General features: G+C 41.5%; 1 protein-coding gene across 11 annotated transcripts in view; it reads left to right on the top strand.

Annotated features, from left to right (window-relative positions):
• The window catches only part of MBNL2 (muscleblind like splicing regulator 2), a 72,984-nt gene that overhangs the window by 8,261 nt on the left and 41,287 nt on the right, over positions 1 to 23,436 (top strand). For 2 of the 11 annotated variants that reach the window (XM_033147904.1, XM_033147905.1), the window contains exons 1-2: positions 2,021 to 2,253; positions 12,910 to 13,656. In XM_033147904.1, coding sequence (XP_033003795.1) covers positions 13,483 to 13,656 — 174 coding nt within the window. In that variant the 5' untranslated portion in view covers positions 2,021 to 2,253; positions 12,910 to 13,482. Of the gene's footprint in view, positions 1 to 2,017; positions 2,254 to 12,121; positions 12,215 to 12,909; positions 13,657 to 23,436 lie in introns of those variants that run through there. The other 9 variants (XM_033147903.1, XM_033147908.1, XM_033147907.1 and 6 more) reach the window with 7 other exon arrangements.

A 23,436-nucleotide genomic window follows, 5' to 3' on the forward strand; every position in this document is an offset into this window, starting at 1 on the left:
ATTCAGGTGGTCAGCAGTGTATCCTGTGAACCACCCTGAGACCTGCGGTTGTAAGGCGGTATACAAATTTAATAAATAATAATGATGATGATGTCTGTGGATTTGTGGTTGAAGATGACTGGTGGCACATTCATTGCAACAAGTATTCCTAGTGATTTTTAATTGCATTTTTATTGTTTCTTTTATTTCTTATAATTTATTGTATTGCAATTTGAAATCTACGGCATGCAGTAAAATATAGCATATGAGAAGTAATATTGTACAGCTTCTAGCACAGTGTGTTACAATTGCTGCAACAGGGAGACAAGTTGTCTGCTAAGACACTCAGCATTTTAAAGAGGTCTCTCTCTGTGTGTGTGTGTGGGGGGGAATGTTTGGGAACCACTACTCTAGACCAGGCATGTCGAACAGGTAGATCGTGATCTAGCGGTAGATCACTGGCTCCCCTCAAAGAAGCTCAACAACTTTGACCTGAACCCCCCCTAAATGGGGTAGATCACTGCCAGTTTTTAACTCTGAGTAGATTGCAATCTTTTGTGAGTTGGCCACCCCTGCTTTAAACCATTATCTTGTTGAATGTATGTATTAGCCATTATAGATCATTGTAGTGTAGGAAGAAACCTAAAGGAACTGTTTATTCTTCAAGTGTTAGTTTTTCCATGAAGCGAAACGCTCAGGAAGTAATAATACTTATTTATTAAATTTGTTAGTCTCTTTATCTTGTCCAAGGCAACCTGAAGCGACTCACAACCAACCAAGCCATGCCAATAAGTTGTGGATGCTAATTAAAAAACACATCTCTGTTGTGCCACAGGAATTACATCTCAATCTGTATCGTAGCATCAAAATTATTGGAAGATATGTGTTTTTTATATACCGGTAACCCATTTATTTATAGGATTTATTACTTTGACAGTAGGTCTCAGGGCAAGCTGCAACAGTATAAAATAAGTTAAAACAATTTACAACAGAAAAACGGAGCGAGTCCTAAATTATATGGGTTGTATCCAGTGTTAGTTTTAATTCAGAGTGCATCAATAGAAATTAATGAGCATGACTAACTTAGGTCCATTAATTTCAGTGGGCCTACTCTGAGTAAAATTGAGTTGGATACAGCTCTGGATCTCAAACACCAGGGTAAAGCGATGTGTCCTCAGCATGCAATGGAAACTACGCAGCAAAGATGCCAGCTGTACTTCTGTGGGGAGCTAGTTCTCTGTGGCTGGGCTGCCACTTCCTGAACTTCTGAAGGTGGCAGAACCACCAAGAGAGAACCCTCTGCTGATCTTAACACCCCCCCCCCCCAAAAAAATAATAATTCTGTAGGGGTGGAGACAGTCTCTCAGGTCTTTTCCTACCTCATGTGCGACAAATGTAACTTCAAAAATATAACGTCGGACTCTTTTTCAAATTTAGAAGCTAAATAAATGAGGTAATGCTATCGTACGTTGTTTGTGGAGATTATAAACCGCTTGTCTAAATTCGTCGGCTTTTATTTTGGCAACCTTTTTTCTTTTTTCTTTTAAGTGAAGGTTACATTACTTGGATTAATATGCACGAACAAATCTCAGTGCCAACAGATGGCAGCCTGTTACCCATAACCCTGTACATGCCAGCACTACTGCTTCTGAGAAAGAAAAGCTGCTGGTGTTGACTCTTTAGTCTGATTTTAAAATGTAAATTATTTCCTTCAGTATTTGTGTGCATGTTCTCGTGTGTTTTCTTCCAAAGCATTCTCAAATCAGCCTGCAATTGAATCGGCACCTTAGCATCTGGTGGTGTTTCTCCCCTACCCCCTTCTTGCATTTCTGTTTTCTTGTAGAGGTGTCATTTTACCTTCTCAAGAAACACCATTTTCCAGGGAGATTCCTTTTTCATTGGCGTGGACGCATTGTTTTTGCACATTAGGCAAGCTGCGCTGCCTTGTCAGTCAATGCATTCCAACCAGTTTAAGACCGATAGAGCTGCTGAACTTCTGTGTGATTGGCTACAGTAGACTGGGAGGGATTTTGCTGGAAGGAAGGGCTGCAGTTGTTCACCAACAGAGTTCAGGCTGCCTTTGCTTCATCATCGAAAGGAAAATCCCCAGATAAAGCGTACGGCTTCCAGAGAGGCGGGAGAAAATAAGCAGCTGTAATTATTTCGCCGGAGACTTATTCATCGTCATGATGCAATCGAAAAGATAGGACCGCTATTGCATTAGAGTGTTTTGTTTGCATGATTTTAAGTGTCAGATAGACAGAGCGACACAAGGTACGTAGGAGGCTGGTTTTCTTTTACTGAATGTTTAAAGAGTTTGCTGCAGTATGCTGCATACCATATGTGTTGCTTAGAGGGACAGAAAAGGAGGACCCCCCCCCCCCCATGGACAAAGAGTCTCTGTAGGATGTTTGTGTTTTATTAAGAGAATTCAGTGTAAAGCAATTCAGGTGATCCTGTCTCTCTATAGGGTGATGCGACAGATCTATTGAAAAATAACACATTTTTTTTGTGGGGAAACAAGCAGTCAATGTTTCTAAAAAGTATTGCATGTCTAAATGAATCCCAAGAACCGTGTATCTGGGAAGGGGATTAAAGAACTTTGCAACAGACAGATTTGAAAGGAGTTCATGGAATAAAACATTCTGTCTTTTTCGGGGGGGCGGGCGGGCGGATGTCAGCTTAAACTAACAGCACAACCCTGTGTCAGTTACGTCAGAAAAAAGCCCCGCTATGTTCAATGGGGCTTACTCCCAGGTAAGCCTCTGATTGTTTTAATTAAGCTACCTGCCAAAATTTGGCAACATGGCCATAATTTCTAAAAGGCATCTGTTTCTTTACAAAAGAACGGTGGAAATCGCAGCCCATTGCAATGTACGTCTCCATGATTTGATAGCAGTGATTGATTTGGAGTGTTATTTTCAAACTTGTCAGTACTGCAGAACCCTTATATAAAACAGAAATGGCCAGACTAGTAATAGTTACTGCAGATATCTTATCTATATACATTTTTAATGAGAACACACAGCCAGCAGAATAATTTAATGAGTTCTGGCTTTTAAAGCCGAGACATGTCAGTTTACTTGATAAGAACTAGCTACAAGCTGCAACAGAGAAGATTTATGTTGAATACTCTCACTTAGGAGATTGGGGAAAGCTGCAGTTGGGATGGAAGACTGATTCTTCTGAATAGAAAGTTGGGTTTGGAATGGCAGAGTTTATGGTTAATTTCACTGTCTTCTATACCCACTGTGTTCAAGAAGAAATTAATTTGCGGAAATTGGTTGTTAGTTGTGTTCATTTCTCTCACTTTTTCATTCTTGACTATTGTTTTTTACACACACACACACACACACACACAATTTTATGATGAAGGTTTTTAAAACTGAAGCATGAAAAATACTAATTCATGATCTGTCATGGATATTTAAACATACAGTTCACTTCTCAAAGCATTTCTCAATTAAAGGAGTTCAGACTGAGCATGCTTTCAGAGTTGAACTATAATACCGCATTTAGCTGCTACCAAACAAACTGGTATTGCAAAAGCAGAATAGTAACTGACTCTGGTTTTTAGGGCATGTACTTAAAGAGTTATCAGTTTGGTTCTATGCAGTGCAACATTTCTGTAATTTTAAGAAATGTTCCAATATTGTTTCTCTGAAAAATGTTGCGCCTATCTGTACAAAGTTGCACAAAATTTTTAGTTAATCCAAATGCGCAAGGGATTTTTCTTGTATCTGTTAAGTGAGGAGTCTCTTCTCATTTGTCCTATCATTTACTTCCTGGTATGGCAGAGTGTTGATTGCAATGGGCTCCTAGGTGCAATATACCTGCAATTATATATCCAGTTTTCTGGGAGTAAAGTTTATTGAACCCAATGAGACTTCTGGGTAGATATGTGTAGGATTGCTCTGTGATTGCCTTCATTTGTTCAGAGAGGCTGCTGGAAGGTTGATATTGATATAGGCTGCTTTTCTATTTTAGAATGGTACCTTTTTGAAATTACTAAAAAAAGAAAAAAAGAAAAAAATACCTTTACCAATGCTTAAGGAGTAATTCCACACCAGCATAAAGCAAGCTTGCCATAAAGTAAGCCAGTTTTAAAGTTACACCAGATCCAAACTCTGTTAAGCAATGGGGTTGTTGCTATCAGGCCTAAGCTTGGTAGAGCAAAAACAAGCCTTTAAAATAGTGTTTTGGTTACATTTCCCTTTCTCCTGGTTTGATTTATTCCGGGTTGCCAGTTCACATGACTGAGCTGAAAGGGCTTAGAATCCAGACGAAAGTCCCACCACACCCCAGAACACCCCATTTTCATGGCTTTCTCCAGTTTAACATTCACTGGATCTCAGGTAAGCTGGGATGGAGGAGATACACTGGCATATCTCTGGCTGAGCAGAGGTTGATGGAGTTAAGACAGTGTAGCCCAGCTGTGCCAAGAATCTCCCTGCCTAGCCAGAGATCTGCTGGATCCTAACCCACTCATTCCAGTGGATCATTTTATTATTTCCCCTGTAATTGTAGCTCCTTGTATGGCATTGTTTTTTTAATTTTCCCAACTTCAGGTTGCTTGTAAAGAATGTAAAGGGAGGACACTACTGTGCAACTTACTGGCTGATGTTATATGTAAGCTCTGATAGATAAATTGAAACACAAAATCTACGAGTCCAAGATGAAGATAAGGGCCACCCTAATACGTTTTTATTTGAATTTTCTTAGTATTATCTATAAGTAAGATGTCTGTCACATATATCTAATACATAATTTAAATAACTTTCCTTAGCCACAACCTGGTGACCTTGAGATGTTTTGGATTCTACAGTCTCCACCAACCTCTCCCATTGTGCTCAGTAATCACGGATGATGGAAACTGCAGTCGAAAACATCTAAAGGTTGTGGAAGGCTAGTTTGGAGTGTTTCAGCATCTTACACGGCATCGTGGCAAATACCGCTTTCAGCAGATGTAAGAGCAAGTGCATACTTTGGGGTTTGGGGCTAGATTGCCACATTGTTTTCGGGCCCAATTCATGGTTCTCATGTTAGTGTTTTAAACCATAAACAACTTAGGCCCCAAATATATGAAAGAACACTTCCTTCTCTACAGACCCTCTTGGGGACTAAGATCAACAGAGGCTAGTTCCTCTGCCTGCAGAGGTTTGGTGTAGTAGTAAGTGGAAGAGAGGGCATTTTCTGACAGTCGCTGAGTTGTGGAACTCCCTACATACAGAGGTAGGTCTGGAATGCTCATTGTATAGCTTACAGCCAATTCTGAAGACGTACTTCATTAACTGGCTTTTGACACTCGGGGTGTATATTTTTAGGACCCACCTTGTTTTTGGTGATTGTAAGTTGTTTTAAAATGTTTTTAATGCTGTTTTTTAATGTTGTAACCTGCTCTGGGACCTTGGGGGAGCGATAGGATGATGATGATGATGATGATGATGATGATGTATGGGGGTGTTAGGGGAGGAGTAGCACCTCTGATCCCCACCCTGCACTCAGCTCTCACCTGTGGCTCCTAGAAGCTGTGAGTATGTGACAGTGGCCACACACCAGGAAAGGCTTCAACTGGCTGGCTAAACCAAGTCTGGGTAGCTGATGGGTCTCAAACCCTCAGTGAGTTAGGGATTTCCCCTACATGCAAAGATAGGCTCCAGCAGATGGAGTGGGAAAAAGCAATAGCAGATCCAATGGTCAAGAAGGCAGTTTTGGCACATGCCGTAGAAGGAAGTGAGGGGCAGATTGGCCGCCCATATAAGAGAAGGAAAATTCCGGTCCTAAACCTCCACCGCCTTGCAGGATATCTTCGGGAGAAGAAAAGGCTAAGGAGTACACCCTACACAAATTCAGAGTGGTGTCCCTAAGACAGTTGGATGGGGACTTAACACGCCTCTTTCCGGAAAATCCTGCAGCCAAGCTGTTGTCAAACGTGTTACTCTGCTTTCCTTTGGCCCACATCAGAGAGATCTTGTTGTCTGGGCAGCCCAGGACCTCCATACACAATGCTCAGGTTTGCACCCCAGGTTAGTCACCAGTGCTGCTAATGTTCACCCCCGGAGGTGCACTCCATTGACAACAGTAATAATGGAAAGCAGACTTAGAGGAAAGCAGTCACTGTGATAGCAAATGGGAAGGAAATTGAGCATGAATGCTTCTTGTTGCGTTTTTTCAGGTTAAGAACGCGGCAAATCGGAAGTGTTTACTTCTGGGTTTCGCCGCGCGCAGAAACGTTCTGCCCGGTTCGTGCATGCGCAGAAGCGCTCTATCGCGCTTCGCACATGCGCAAAAGCGCCGCTCTGGTTGTGGACTTTTCGGGGATGCGAACGGCACCCCAGAACGGATCATGTTCGCAACCAGAGGTACCACTGTACTAGCTACCTAAAACCCAAGCTTTTTTCATTCTTCTAGTGTCAGCTTTGGGTCGAGACAACCTTTATTAGGATGATGGTACTCTGTGAACTGGTCCTATGCCACAGTACTTGGGATGCGATGGAGTTGCAGTATGCATAATTTCCTTTCTGCATGATCCTCTGGGGATCTGACTAGTTTGGAAAGGAATTGTCTGTACATCGAGGCTGGACACCACTGAGCAGGAGTAGCATGCGCCTCCGTCCTTTTGCTTGAGACATCAACAACTATTTGCTTTCTGAGTTGTTTTGTGCAGTGCGTCAGCTCTCTCTGCTTGTGGCACATTGTGCTCTGGACTGCCAAGACTTGTGAATGGATAGTCCTGCTGTTAGGAAGGAAATTGTGCTAGAACACTTGTGGCAAAAAGTCTGTGATTACCAAGGTGTGTGCCCTTTGTTGGTTGGGCACTGAATGCTCTCCTTGTAGACAGCACAGCTCAAGAGAACTTGGCAGTATATTTTTAACTTCAAGTAGTAACACGTACCTTGTGAGGAAAATGTGAAGTATATACATCTCTAAAATATCACATGTGAACACTGAGGTAAGGCATGCTAGCCTGAAAAGACTGTCCCAGAAGAATTTAACACTCTTTGCTTTTACTTGTGATGGATGTTGCCTGAGGCCGCTAGCAGAATACATTATGTTTGGAATAGGGAAGGGTACTCCAAATGCCAGGTGCCGTATTTACCTGCAGGTATGAAAAGAATTCGTTGGCAACCATGAAGGTTTCACTTATGCGCTGATTATTAGAGGGAGTGATGGTGGAAATTGGTATGGCTGCTATTGAATGTTATCGTGTTGACTCTTGGGGCACGATCCGGTTCCATTGATTTTAATGGGAATATTAACCATGTGTTTAAATAACTTGCACTGAAATCAATAGATGCTTAACATCTTTGGTCTGGCAGGACTTTGGCCTTTTGATTTATATCTCATGGTGCATTAGCCTTTTTGGAAAACAAGTAAGAGGTAATGCTTAACAAACATAACTTGTGTATATGCCCTATTGAATTTAATGGGGCTTATGTGCGCCTACATTTAATCAATCCATCCAATTAATTAATTAATTAATTAACGACCCTTCAGCCCAAGGATCACTGGGCGGTTTAAAGTATAAAAACACAAAAATACATTTAATATAAATATACTAGTTGTAGTTGTTGTTGTAGTAGTAGTAGTTAGGTGATATTTACTGTGGTATTTGAATTTAGAATACAATGTATGGATACCTAAGAATGACATTGATATAATAAAACTACTATTAGGCAGAGAGGACAGCCTCATGCAAAAATATGATTTGAAATTTGCCTTATGTCCTAGAATTCCACAAACTTCCATCTGGTTATATGGTAAATAACAGCATATCTACAATTTGAGTTCCTGCATGAATTAATTAATATCCACATATCCATCTCTTTGATATACTGTGCTCTGCTGTTGCTCCCTTGAGTGTATTGATCTTAATTGCTATTCTTTTGCTAATTTAATTTTAGCTTCTGATGGTAAATTCTGTCCTGAGTTCCCTTCACTCCTTCCTGCTACTTGGTGTGAAGCACGAATTAACATTACATATGTACCAGTTCAAAACATGTTTACATAGTTGACAAGGGAAGCAGACCATTATATACATTTTGTAATTTAATAACCACACATATTAAAACCTCAATATATCAAATCCCATTGATTTCAATTGGGTCTATTGGCTTGGAGAATTTGTGGATACTTTACACTCTGATCCTAATCCTAACTGTGATTACACGGAAAATAAATTCCAATAATTTTGGCAGGTCTTACTTCTTAGGAAGTGTCTTTATACTGAAGCCTTAGGTTTTTATTTACCTCTGGCTCAGTTGAAACATTACCTTCTTGATGGTTGAGCCAATTCATCACAATGGGATTTCACACCACCAAAATGCTCCGTATGTCCAACTCCTATGAGAAGTCTGAAGTACTGCTGACATTAACAGCAGAAACCAGCTTCTGTGGGGACTTACTAGATAGTAGCTAAGCAGTTTGAACTCTCCCACGTGATTGGGATGAAGAAACAGGGCTCAAGGGAGTTGAGATCTGGAGACGGCACACACACACTGTATATTTAAAGCACATGACTTACCTCAAAGAATCCTTTGAGGTAATTTAACCATTGCAGAGGTACAACTTCCAGCATTTATTTCCTACACTTCTTTGGGGGAAGTCATGTGCTTTCAACGTGCATTAAACATGTGGTGTGTACACAGCCAGAGAGACAGCTCCCACCCAGCAAAGGTAACCTTTAAATCAGACCTCAGCATAAAGGTGTCCTATAGCAGGGGTGGCCAACTCCCAAGAGACAGTGATCTACTCACAGTTAGAAACTGACAGTGATCTACCCCCTTTTCTGGGGTTCAGCTCAAAGATGTTGAGCTTTTTGTAGGGAGGAAGGCCCCTTTTGGGGGGGTGCGGGGCAAAAATGTTGAGCTTTTCTTAGGGGCGCCAAAGTTGTTGAGCTCCTTTGCGGAGAGCCAGTGATCTACCACAGGCGGCCAGTGATCCACCGGTAGATCACGATCTGCCTGTTGGATGTGCCTGTCCTAGAGAATCTTTCCACTTTCAGAGCTGTTGCAAGTTTGCATTTGCTAACATAGCATAAACGTACTTACTCTTTTAAGTTACAGGTAGGTAGCCGTGTTGGTCTGCCATAGTCGAAACAAAATAGAAAATTCTTTCCAGTAGCACCTTAGAGACCAACTGAGTTTGTTCTTGGTATGAGCTTTCGTGTGCATGCACACTTATTCAGATATCTGAAGAAGTGTGCATGCACACGAAAGCTCATACCAAGAACAAACTCAGTTGGTCTCTAAGGTGCTACTGGAAAGAATTTACTCTTTTAACTTGCTTTTGTGGCATCAGGAAAGACACCCTCATTTAAGCAATGTGCCTTTTTGCAGCGAGTTACTAATGGCTTTGAAACTAACCTGACTGGCCCGATCACTTTCCACTTGCAAGAGTTGTTATCCATTACATCCTGCCTGGGCTTGACGGACAAACCCACAGGCAGAGTAGACCTAAGGCAGCAGATTTTATTAAAGATTTCACAAACTGCTTCCAAATCCTTGTTTGAAATTGAAATCCTAGTTTGACGTAGGTTTGGAAGCGGTCCTGGTTAGGGCTAGCCTTAAGTTGCATCGTATTGGCAAGCTTTGGTTATTGCAAATCACAGAAGGGAGGGATGAAGCTGCTGCGCATGAGGGAGATGGGGCAGAACAAGGACTGCACCAACTTGTGGAACATTCCCAATCATTCATTGATTAGGTGAGCATGACATGTGAACCAATATGGTAAGCTAAACGTAATTGGCCATAACCTGTTGGCTTTTCAGAGTGCATCCCGACAAAGAATGGGTGTCTCTCCGCAGTGAATTCAGTGTAGAGGCAAGCCCCTATACACATTGTAGTGACTTCAAAGTTCTTTAACTTTTACCTTAATATGTGTATATTCGTATTTCGGCCTATTCTTAGGCGAGTTATCTTAGAATCATAGAATTGGAGGGGACGCCAAAGGTCATGTCGTCCAACCCCCTGCAATACAGGAATCTCAGCTAGGGATACCTCAGTTGGTAGAGCATGAGACTGTTCATCTCAGGGTCATGGGTTTGAGCCCTACATTGGGCGAACGTTTCCTTCATTGCAGAGCGTTGGACTACATGATCCTCACAGTCCCTCCCAACTCTTTGATTCTGTGATTGTGTCTTCTGTTCTTAACATTAGATACACCGCAGATTCTTTGTGATTTGTTTCTGATGAGTTGTTTAGAGCAGCCTCACACTTCATGCAATACCTTTGTTTGCTGCTCAGCAGGTATAATTTGTGGACTTGTAATGCTGAATGCACACCTGAAGGGGACCTCCAGCCAGCTAGAGTTGTTAGCATGTGCAGACAGCTGTTGGTGTGCATCTGCTGTTCACACTTAATGTGTGTTAGTCAAGACACTGGTGTAGTGCTAGTGTAGCCCCAGCAAGTGCTGCGTACAGAAGTTTATTTTATGTGCATTTGACGGGGTTGACCAGTTTTAGATTGTTTTTGAATGAAGCAGAGAAAATCATAACAAAAAGGAATAGAGTAATGATGCTTAGAATTGTGTAAGAAGAAAAAGGTGCTGCTGGACTCCCACAGGGACCTCCAAGCAGCTTTGTGCGGGTATTGAAAAGCACGGGGGATAAAATGGAGCCTTTAGGATCCCCGTGGCATAATTGCCGCAGAGGAGAGCAACCATCCCCCAGCAAAACCTTTTTGCAAATGATTGTCCCAAGTAGGGAGAAGAACCACTATGGTGCTGTACTGCCTGCCCCTGAGAGGGTGGAGTAGCCATGGAAGTGACTTTAGGAAGCTGGCTGATAGTGTGTCAGACTAATGGTCCATTTAGTTCAGTATTGTTTTTGCTGCCTGGAAGTAACTTCCTCGGTTTTCAGATAGTGCTCTTTTCCACCCCTGCCTCTGGGACCCTTTGGATGTGCTCTGTTGCTAAGCCATGGCCACTCCCCAAAGTCCGAAGACCCGCAGACTTGCTTCTTCCCAGCTCACCTGGTAGAACATTGCAGCTGATGTGAGAGTCGGTGGAGTCTTGAATCCTTCAGACCCTTTGAAGGGTCTGCTGCAGCCCATGGTCTGCAGCACCATACAGAGGAGCACAATAACCCACCACACCCAGGAAGGTCCCAGCGTTGTAGGGAGAGTTACAGCCACCCTGTCCTGTTGCTTAAGTGTCGTTCAAGGATTTAACCATGATGGGAAGGGAGATGATGTTGGCAGAACAACAACCTGTGATGAATCCTCGCTGCCATTATTGGGGCACAAGGGGTGCCTGCTCTTGTCACAGCAGATTTCAAAATACATTAACTAAGCTGACCCAATACACAATTATCCAGCCTTGCATAAAGGAATTCTTTTCTGGAGAGTTTTTGCCGTTGTAGCAACATGGGCCCTGCTTCCTTTGCGGCTGGTGGTAGATTTTTCCTCCCGCTTTCCCCCATGGCCTAAACACCACCAGTGCTATTATAATATAAAGCCAGCTTTGAAGTAAACCCAGTAGATTTTCTTAATAAGCTCATTGCTCTCCTGTAAATAGCATGAGGCACATTAAAAAACAACAACAACAACCTACCTTATAGTGGCTAGTGGATCAGTGGATCAGATTAAGTAATCCTGGTAAGGAAGATGTGGTTCATTTTAATGAAACTGTTACTTGTAGGTGAACATTATAAATAAGAAAACAAATAAATAAAGCTTGATCAGCCTTGCAGAATAATTTCCTACCCTGTTTCTCCTAAAATAAGACATAGCCATAAAATAAGCCATAGCAGGATTTCTATGCATTTGCGAAATATAAGCCGTTCCCCAAAAATAAGCCATACCCCGAAAATAAGCCATAGTGACGTGGTACCTCTCATTAAAACAGCCTGGAGAGGCGTGGCTATGCAGCGTGCCGATGCGACACGGTTAAAATAAGACATCCCCTGAAAATAAGCCATACTGTGTTTTGTTGAGCGAAAAAAAATATAAGACGGTGTCTTATTTTAGGAGAAACACGGTAGTACACTTTTTGCTACTTTTTACGTTTAATTCTGTGGGGCCAATCACGATGTTTTGCAATGAAATCTATTTAGGGTTACAGTACAGACTTTGACTCTGCTAAGAGACGAGGAACGCTATTTTTTTCCTGGAAGAAGGCACCTTCAGAGAAGGCCTTTACCTCCTGAGGAAATGAGGGCAGACTGCTTGGAGATAGCTGCTAAATAATGCAAACTAGGACTGCAGCCCTAAACACTGAGCATGCATAGGATTGCCTTGTGAGTGGCAAAATGATGAACTGGAAACTGTTATAGAGCCTTCTGCATAGTAAGCATGTTCATCTGCATTATGCTAGGACTAGAATGATCAGTAATTTGTTTTATATTTTTAATTTTAAAACATGTAGCTAGCCCCAAGACTGGGTGTCAAATGTGTTAAAACATTAAGAACTTAGTCTTCTCCCAGCTTAATCCTTCCCTCAAAGTCAGCCCAGACAGATAAATATAAAGTAATAATAATAATAATAATAATAATAATAATAATAATAATAATAATAATAATTTATACCTCGCCCTTCCCGATTTAAAAACCAGGCTCAGGGTGGCTAACAACAAATATAAAAACATTGATTAAAAACGACTTTAAAAACAGCTTAAAAACAGCATAAAGTAACGGAAATGCTCATTTGTGTTAGCAGATCTGAAGTGAAAAAACCTTACAACTGATACTGATAGTGAAAGTGACTAGTTAATAAAAAAAGAACGAGTGTTTCCTGCAAAACTTGTGTTTGTCATTTAAGGATGAAGAGATTAGCTCATTGTGCTTTATTTCCTTTACATATCCTTGGCTTTAAAAATCTGTGATGCATTGTAAGAAGCAGCTAATGCCATAAAGCTACTTAGATAGAGGGGGGAAACACAGGTACCGGTAATTTGAAAGTTGTTTGAATAAGATTTCTGCTTTATTTTCACAGGTCCATGCATTGTAAGTGCCTTTCTGAAGTCACTCGTACAAGAAACAATTCGTCTGCTTTTTTTCAAAACGATTTCTCTGCCAGCTCTTACCTCAGCTGCTTGATGCAAAACTGACTCCTGCATTTACAGAGCCTGAGGAAAATATTAGTTTGGGCATGAAAACTGCTGAATGTGTAGCTCTTTCCGTGTAATCAATGCCAACAAAGAGGACACAGAGGGCTAAAATGTTGTTGAGGAATGCCATTGCATGAAAATAAAACTTGCTTAACAAAACGGTGTCAACAAAACCATCGAGGGACTCACATTTTCTACAGCCAGAAATGCTACCGAGCATGAATATTTTGCAGCCAAAAGTCTACAAGTGGCACATATTGATTGATGATTGACATGCTTGCTGATAAATAGTTGTCACATTCAGCTTCGTGCGCATTGGACTCTCTGAAGCATTTATTATTACATCATTGCTGCTAGGAGCTATTTACATTGAAAGGGGTTTCCCTGAGTTGTTGGAATTCATAACTCGAGGTGATTTCATTAACAGCAACTCTCAAAATCTAAATCAATTGTACATCATGGCTTTGAATGTTGCTCCTGTAAGAGATACAAAATGGCTGACATTAGAAGTGTGCAGGCAGTTTCAGAGAGGAACTTGTTCACGCTCGGATGAGGAATGTAAATTTGCACATCCACCCAAAAGCTGCCAGGTTGAAAATGGAAGAGTTATTGCCTGCTTCGATTCTCTAAAGGTAAGAACTAAACATTATGTGTCTTGTTTATGGCAAGAAATAATGGGTTATTAAGTAATTTTAAAGATACTGCTGCTGTGAATAGTTGCAGTGTAAATTAAATACAAATTATGGTTTGTATTAAGAGCAGATTAGAATCCAGACTACGATGTGAGCTTCCAAACGCACAGCAGGCAAACCATGGATTGGAACTTGCCTCTTTTTGTTTTCCAACCTCTCTCTATACTCAGCTTAATTACCGTATTTTGCGGCGTATAAGACGACTGGGCATATAAGACGACCCCCAACTTTTCCAGTTAAAATATAGAGTTTGAGATATACTCGACCGCAGATTCTCCACCCGGCGTATAAGACGACCCCCGACTTTTGAGAAGATTTTCCTGGATTAAAAAGTAGTCTTATACGCCAGAATATACAGTAAATGCACCCTGTTTGTGTTTCAAAAGAACAGCAGATTATGGTGTTCCACAGACTAGGACAGGCATAGGCAAACTCAGCCCTCCAGATGTTTTGGGATTACAATTCCCATCATCCCTGACCACTGGTCTTGTTAGCTAGGGATGATGGGAGTTGTAGTCCTGAAACATCTGGAGGGCCGAGTTTGCCTATGCCTGGACTAGGAAGTCAAGGAGGGAATAGGAGAATGGAGGCGGATGAAGGGTAACGCATGAGCCTGAAACTATTAACGAAAGCCAAACATGGGTTTTCCATTACACCCAAACTAGATAATCATTCATTTTTTTTGTTGAGGTGTTGTCTGAATTAAGCCTGTGTTCTATCTTATTTGGAAAAAAGCGGGGGGAGACTGCATATTTTCCTTGTGGTTGTGAACTTCAAAGTCTATGGTGTCACCTAGTGTGCCATGAGTGATAAATTGATTTACATAATTATAAGCTCCTGTGTTCCCAAAGTACTACCAAAAGAGGAGGCTACCCACTGTTCCTGCAGCTTTAATTGCTCTGGCCTTACCTCCCTGCCGTCAGCCTCCACATTGTGGAGGTAATTCTTACACACAGGCTAATACATTGTGAATAACTTGTCTATAAGGCCACTTTCTCATATGAGTCTCAAATGGCAATGTTTTGAAAACTTCTAATGTGAATGTACAAATTAGATTGGCTGGGATGCGCACTCAACGTTACTCAAACTGATGATGCGATTTAAAAAAATCAAGAGATTCAAAAGTGTTTAATATTGTCACATGTCTTTAAGCATCCTAAGCCCCTTTAGCCTGTTGTCTTTGTCCATGGAGTTTTCTTGGCAGCGATACTGGAGTGGCTTGCCAGTTCCTTCTCCAGGTGGATCACATTTGGTCTAAACTCTCCGCTATGACCTGTCCATCTTGGGTGGCCCTGCATGGCATAGCTCATAGCTTCCCTGAGTTATTCAAGGCCCTTCGCCACGACAAGGCAGTGATCCATGAAGGAGTGGGAAAGACCTGGAAAAAGACCCTGATGTTGGGGATGATGGAGGGCACAAGGAGAAGGGGACGACAGAGGATGAGATGGTTAGGCAGTGTTCTCAAAGCGACTGGCATGAGTTTGGCCAAAATGCGGGAGGCAGTGGAGGATAGGGGTGCCTGGCGTGCTCTGGTCCATGGGGTCACGAAGAGTCGGACATGACTGAACAACAAGCCCCTTTAGCCACAGATTCCTGTAAATGACGCCTTTAGATGATGTACTGCTGCTTCCCTTGCTTTTTCTATCCTACCCAAGTCAACTGGTCACTGCCAGGTGTATGAGCGTCAGAGTCCAGTATCTCCTGCCTGCATCCCTAAACTCACTCACTTATAAACCCCAACATTTCCATTTAGCATACTCAGCACCCCAGAAGCTGTAGAGCTTCACCAAAGCTGTTTGATAGTCAGTTGATGCTACAAGGTGCACATCTTCTTTCTTTAGCCACTACCTTCCTAAGCTATGTTTAGCAGGGTTTCTGGGAGCCCATTGGCTTTTCAGCCCTCCTCCTCACAGTCAAGTTGTGGTATCAGCCTGAGAAAGTCTGTCCTGCTTCTTGAAACTTTTTGTTTCCACAAAGCATAAGAGTAACAAAAGTTTTATCGTGCATTTTTTAATTGTAATTGATTTGGTTGTTTATACAGGCTTATTAGAGTCAAATGCTTAGTTCTGAGAATCAAAGGACCTGTTTAGTTTTAAAATGTTGATGTGGTTAAATGATTAAGGCTATTTTTGGCCTAGTGGTGGTACTTGGCCGGTGTGTAGACTTTTATGCTCTATTTCTCGGAATGGTAAGTACTTGTCTGTCATACCCATTCTCTCTTTGGCTTACAGCCCCCCTCCATAAAATGTTTTTCAACTTTGCACATCTTAAATCTAAGACATTTGGATGTATGCATACTCTTTAAGAAGCGGAAATATTTGCATCACCACCAAGATGCAAGTTAGTCTGCGAATGTACATCTTGGCAGTAAACAGGTTCACACGATAACCTTCCTTTAGGATATTTCTGGTGTGTGTCTGGTCTGGAGAGAGACGTATGTTAAGGGGGGGGGAACAGAGAAGTAACTGTAGAAAAAATAAAGGCCCCTTCAGGAAAATCTGTTGGCTTTATATCATGCAAGTCCTTCACACAAACAATTGTCTCTGCACTATTAATGACCTTAATCCATGGATTATCATATTGTGTTTTAATAGCTTCTTAAGAGATGTTCTAGCTCATTTAGGACACTGGAAGCATGCATGTTTTATTGTTACATGCACATCCTTTGCTCTCTTAGTCTATATGAGCTGCATATAAACCATTTTTATGTCCAACTCAACTTGCCTTGCTACCGAAACCCACTCCTGCGTTAACTTCTAACATCAGACTTGCTCATCCACATTATTCACTGTCAATCCCTGACCGCTCCTCCATCGCTGTCTTGTGTGTCCGTTGTCATGTGTTTGCCACTTTTGTGAATTTGTATAATACCAAGGAAGACTTGGCGCTATGTGCACTTAAATATTTAGGAGCAGGAACAGCAGTCCAAGTGATTGAACGTGTGTGAGGGTCACCATTGCCATGCTTTTCATACAAGCAGAGTTATCTTTGCTTAAATTTTTATGTAAGCAAGTTTGCATGATGACCCTGGGGGCTGGGAGGCTTGTTCGCAAGTCACAGCACAGGGACAAACTCAGCATGATGGATGCAAAGACATTTGTTTCTTCGTGGATCTGCCCTGATTCACAGGTAGTGTGAGCAGTGAAAGTCTGGAAAGAAAGAAAGAAAGAAAGAAAGAAAGAAAGAGACAACTGTCACTTCTCACATCTTAATGATGGTGTGGAAAGTTCAGTCCCCGCCAGCACGCTTCTTTTTTTGTCAAAAAATTGACCTACCTATCCGTTGCTTTTTGTCTGATTGGACGGATATGGGAACAGCAAGCACAGCTGCCCCAAACCACTCTTGTCATTAACTCACTTGGTGATTTGGGACAAGTCGCAATATCTCAGTCTCTGTTCTCAATCTCAATAAAAGATTAGGCACCTCCCTTCAAACTGAATGAACGAACAAGGTGGAGAACTATAAAACGATTAGGGAATGAAAACTTCTTGCCTGCTGCTCAGGATCTGCTCTACTTCTAGTTCATATTTACAAGAGACATAACCCCAGAGGGGCTGCAGCAGAGCAGGTGTATGAAAGTATCGGGGTTCTAGAGAAAAGGAAATTCCTAACTGGAAGCATTTTGACGGCCATATATTTTTACAACTTTTATTCCAACTTCATGAAATCCTTAACTGTGATACTAATCACTTGGCCAGATTTGCTTCAGATTCTCAGTGGTTTCAAACAGAAGTGACCCGCTGGGTGTAGCGGAGATGCCACGCTGACGTCCTGTTAGGTGGGTCACTATTGCTTACAGGAAGTTAGCACAGTGCAGATGCACCAGCGAAGCCAGTGGTGCGTTTTCATCATGCCAACTTTTCTGCCACCTTACTCCTCCTTTACGTCTTACTCCTGCCTAGAAGTTATATTCCAAGTATACCAAGTTAACATTTCTGATACAATATTATATTTGCAAACTTTCAGAAGAGAATTACCACACATACATATGGGCATTAGCCTTAGACAGTTTTCAGCAGAATTAAACACTAATCCAAAGGTCTTCTTAGAAGGAAGGCTTGCAGTGAAGCCAAAGACATAGTATATCATCTTCTCTGTAATTTTCCAGTGGGGAAGCATTATTGCAAATATGCATCAATATTTATTTATTTTTTATTTAGCTGCTGTCTAAGGGCTAGTGATTGTTTGGGTTCAGTTCATTAAAAGTCTGAACGCATGAAGACCCATCAACAAGAAAGCTCCACGAAGGGAGAATGGGAAGGGGAAAATCACCATGAGGTGATCCAAATTATTGGATAACTAGGGGCAAAGCAAAAGACAACTTAGCATTACTACCCATATTTCACACTAATATTTGTTAGCTGTATTGACTGGCAAGATACCAGGTGTTTTTGTTTTCCTTTAACATCATAATAAATCGTGTTTGTAGGGAGTGCTGCATAATAATTTTTAAAATGCAATATTTTGAAATATGTCTGCCCAATAACTGGTCTTTATAAACCTCGAGGCTGTATTTGGATCCACAGTTTCTGTGCAGTTTTGAAAGACAGCTTCATTGGGTAACAGTGGCTGGGTTATCTCTTTTCATAAGCTGAAGCTGATGGAAAGGTGCTTCATGAACAGAGGTCACTTGGGCCATGCCTAGGAACCTGATCATTTTAGGGGGGGTGCAAATCAATTCAGAACAGGCTGAACACCATCTGCCTGAGCAGTTGTTCCCCTTACTCATAGCCACTTTGAGACATATGGTGAAAAGTGGGGCACAAATGCCTTAAATAAAATAATAGAACTTCCATCTTGTCAGGATTGAGTTTCTGTTTAGCAGCCTTCATCCATCCCATTGCCCATCCCAGACAGTGATTCAACAGTCTGACCACCTCACTTGTCTGAGATGCAAAAAGGAGAACTAGAGCCGGATGTCACCAACCTATTTTATAGACTGATGCTCCTGGGACATGGGAACTGTGAGGATCTGAATGCATCTGATCCCTGAAATAAGCACCTTGTCTGTTTTCAAGACATCTGTTTTCTGTACCAGAATATGAATACATACATAATGTTTATATCTTGCCTAGGGGTGACAGGAGTTCATTTAGTCCAGATCGATGCTGGAGTAATCACATGGATTATAATGAGATAAATATTTGAAGAAAACATGCATGCTAATTTTTCAATTCCATACGCATAAAATGGGCCCAGAATGTTTGAGACTTAATAGTTTGGGATTTCAATGCATCATGTTCCTTTAAAATTGTTACCTAGAAGCTAGCCCTGTGCCAGAGTGTTCTCTGCCTGAGAGCAAGGTACTAATACTAAACTTAGCAGATACATTTCTCAGTTCCAATAGGGAACACCACCACATTGCCAGCCCTATAATAGAGCATATCTGATGTGCATGGCCTATGGTTTAAAGTTGATACTGGACCTGATAGCATCTCTTTGCTGCTGAAACAGATTGCTAATTTAATGCAGGCTATCCAGATAACTTTAAGTAAATGATGAACAGTAGCATCAAACAACCCCCCTCCCCAATATTCATTTTTACTAAGGGAGATGGCAAAAACCTTGGTTGTAATTTTAAAAAGTACCATTTAAATCAGGCCGTAGTATAACAATACTTAATTGTTGTAAAGCGTTTTCACTTCTTCAAAGTGCTTCACGTGCTTTCTTTGGTTGCAATCCTTCTGACTCTGCAAGGTGTGCAAGCATTGTTATCGCCATATTTCAGATGAATGAACTGTTAGCTAGGGATGATGGGAGTATCCCCATATTTCAGATGAATGGACTGTTGCTGAAAGAGAATGTCATGCCTAAGGACACATAGTAGATTCATGGCAGGAGTGAGATTTGAACCAGCACTCCAAGTGCAATTGCACCATACATTTGTAGAATGGCATTACCATATTAGCATTTCCCCCCCCCCCCAACTCCTTTCCTAATACTCCCTAATATGGAGCTAACACAACCCCATTATCTCTTTCCTGGCCAGTCATCACCAGTTCAGACCCCATTAATGTATATATGAAGTTAGAATTTTTTGGATTTAATAAAAAGGATTTACGGTAAGCAAGTGCAGCTTCCCTTAGATTCTTATAATCTAATAACCCCCTCTTTTTAAGGCTTTCATACTATATAAGTAAGAAAAATCCTGCTTTAAAATTATTTAAATCAAACTTATTTTTACTAGTCAGATATTTTCTAAAGTTGGTTGTACATCACAACATAATAATAATAATAATAATAATAATAATAATAATAATAATAATTTATTACTTGTACCACACCCATCTGACTGAGTTTCCCAAGCCACTCTGGGCAGTTCCCAACAAAATCTAATAGTACATAATGAAACATCAGGCATTAAAACATCCTGATGACTACAGAAAGTTGCATAATTGTGTCTCTCTTTGACATCTGAGGAGAGGGCATTCCACAGAGCAGGTGCCACTACCAAGAAGGCCTTCTGCCTGGTTCCCTGTAATTTCACTTCTTACAATGAGGAAACTGGACCTCTGTTTCCAGCCGGGCTGAATGATGGGAGGCGATAAAGATGCTCCTTCAGGTATACTGGGCCGAGGCCGTCTAGGGCTTTAAAGGCCAGTACCGACACTTTGAATTGTGCTCGGAAACATACTGGGAGCCAATGTAGGTCTTTCAGGACCGGTGTTATATGGTCTTGGCGGCCACTCCCAGTCACCAGTCTAGTTGCTGCATTCTGGATTAATTGTAATTTCCGGGTCACCTTCAAAGGTAGCCCCACATAGAGCGCATTGCAGTAGTCCAAGCAGCAGATAACTGAAGCATATACCACTCTGGTGAGACAGGACGCAGACAAGTAGGGTCTCAGATGGCGTACCGGATGAAGCTGCTAAACAACCGCCCTGGACACAGAATTGGCCTGTGCCTCCAGGGACAGCTGTGAGTCCAAAATGGCCCCAGGCTGCGCACCTGGTCCTAGGGGCATAGTTCCAGGGAGTCCTCCACACCTGCCCACTTGCTGTCCCCAGTACTTCTGTCTTGTCGAGATTCAGTCTCAATCTGTTAATCCATCCTCTAACTGCCTCCACAAACTCACACAGTTCTCTATACTTACCTGCTCTGAGAGTAAGCCTCACTGAACTTAATGGCACTACTTTTGAGTATGCCTCTATAGGATTGCCCTGTGATTTGATTTGATTTTTAATGTCAAAGCGCGGCCTTCTGCTTGTTGTTCATTAGACACATGTCAATCCCAGAAGAAGAGTTCACATTCTTTGCAGAGAATAATATATTTTATTTTATTTTTTAGAGCTGAGCTGACTGCTGAGGTAGCTGGAGGGTATAAGAGTGGATTCTGTTCATGGATTATTCTGAATGAATGGAGATTGGCTTCTTGGGCCTAGGGGCTGGATCACAATACTTTTGATGATTTTCTAGTCCCTGTTCTTTCTCTGGTACCATAATAATGCACTACAGTACTTCTATATATAGATAGAGAGATCTCCTCATTATGTTTGAATGAGGGTCATGGAGTCAGTTGTAAATGATTTTGCTTTAAGATGTTTGAATTTAGCGTGTTTGTATTGTATTCAGACCTCCTTTAAAATCAGGCCCCCCACCCACCCCCCACTCAGCCTTAAAATTGGAAGAATAGGTCAACCAATGATATTTACCAACATATTTAGTAGGACTGGGTTTTGTTTTTCAGGTTTTCAGGGGGTTTTTTTGTTTGTTTTTGCAGCTGTAGCATCTCTTGAAGTAGAAACATCAAGATATAAAGACACATTCACAGGCTTGTAATAGCTTGTCTTAGTAATTATAGATTTGTTTCAAATTGTAGCCTTCCACTAACAGAAGAGTCTGTCATCTTACATTGAAATGAGCAATTAAGTGTACGACTTGTAATATATTTGGTTGTTTAAAGAGAACCACAAAATACAATATGTTTGTTTGCTTCTCCTTTTTAAGTTTGGGATTGTACATTTTAAAAAGCTGAATGTTCATTAAGAGAAATATAATCCATTCAGTGCAGTTTCCTAATTATTAGACAGTAATTGATTTACAGCACAATCCTGTTCATGCTTACTTGGAAGTAAGCACCACCGTGTTTATTGGGGATTTCCCCCTCTAGTAAGTGTGTTAAGGATTATAGCTTTAAAGAATCAAGATTTAGTGCCCCCCCACCTTGAACTAGTAGGAAACAGAGACAGTAGAAATGGGGAATAAAAATGCCAGGAAAAATGTGTGATGTCCTCGTATATAAACAATTAGATATGAGAAATATTAAGAGCCAGGAATTTCTAATTTAGAACTACTGATCTAGTCATGATTGGGGAAGACCCCCCTGGAGTAAAATTTTAAGATTTTTGACTGACAGTGCATATCATTGCAGGTTAAATATTTAAAAACCATCCCATGCATACTCCTTTGCAGCAAACCCCATTGAAAGTGTGTATTTTGAGTAAACCTGTAGGCCTATAGTAGGAGTTGCCAACTTTCGAGAACTAGTGTGGAAATTTCAAATTTTGAGCAAGTGATGGGGTGCCAGTCACAAAGTGGCTGCTGTGTTGTGGTGGTGGTGGGCATAATACAGAATTAGAGAGGGGCAACTGTCCCTTTCAGGGATGTGGGTGGCGCTGTGGGTTAAACCACAGAGCCTAGGGCTTGCAGATCAGAAGGTCGGTGGTTTGAATCTCTGCGACGGGGTGAGCTCCCGTTGCTTGGTCCCTGCTCCTGCCAACCTAGCAGTTCGAAAGCATGAAGTACAAGTAGATAAATAGGTACCACTCCAGCAGGAAGGTAAACGGCATTTCCGTGTGCTGCTCTGGTTTGCCAGAAGCGGCTTGATCATGCTGGCCACATGACCCGGAAGCTGTATGCCGGCTCCCTCGGCCAGTAACGCGAGATGAGCGCCGCAACCCCAGAGTCATCCGTGACTGGACCTAACGGTCAGGGGTCCCTTTACCTTTACCTGTCCCTTTCTTTATGCTTCCCGTGGGAAGTCCGCTGTGTCCTGCTGGTCCTGATAATGGAGATCACACATACAAACATTAATGCTGGTGCTGTCTATTAACAACAGGGAGCATTCATCAGTACCAGGAAAAATATTCGAGGTAGCTACACCACTCTCATTTTGCAGAAATCAGAAGGTATATGCACATTTTGCCCTATAGCTTACTTTCCGAGTGGGCTAAAAACTTTATTATTATTATTTTAGATTATTATTATGAATCTCTTTAACAGTAACAAAACACAAAAACCAAGAACAACTTTGGTGCAATGGAGTACAACACAATTACATAAGATGTTAAGTCTGCTGTACAAATACACCTAAGGACCCAAGCAACATTGCTGAATTTTCAAATTCTGCTGTCAAGAATTGCTGGAGTCTGTCTAAACCTGCCCCCTTTGTTAAGACACTTAAAATGGGATACCATTATTTATCAAACAAATCAAGTTCAGTCCCCCCTTGAAAAACTTAATGGTGGTAAGTTAGATGAGAACTATATAATTCATATGTTGTTGTACCACATCTCTTGAGATTTCCAGTGGGATGTTGTTACTAGTCTCACATGGTGAGAGTCACTTTCTAGGGGCAAGAGGGCTAGAGCTGGGTCTGGAATTAGCTTCTGAGGCGCAATACACATACACACACTTTGAAAAATACTTTTTTAAAATATGAAACTGGGGCATCTTTTTAGGAGCACCCTGAAAGCTTTCATGGGTTCTGGGATGGCAGCC

Source organism: Lacerta agilis, chromosome 4, assembly GCF_009819535.1.
Source record: "Lacerta agilis isolate rLacAgi1 chromosome 4, rLacAgi1.pri, whole genome shotgun sequence".
Taxonomy (NCBI): domain Eukaryota; kingdom Metazoa; phylum Chordata; class Lepidosauria; order Squamata; family Lacertidae; genus Lacerta; species Lacerta agilis.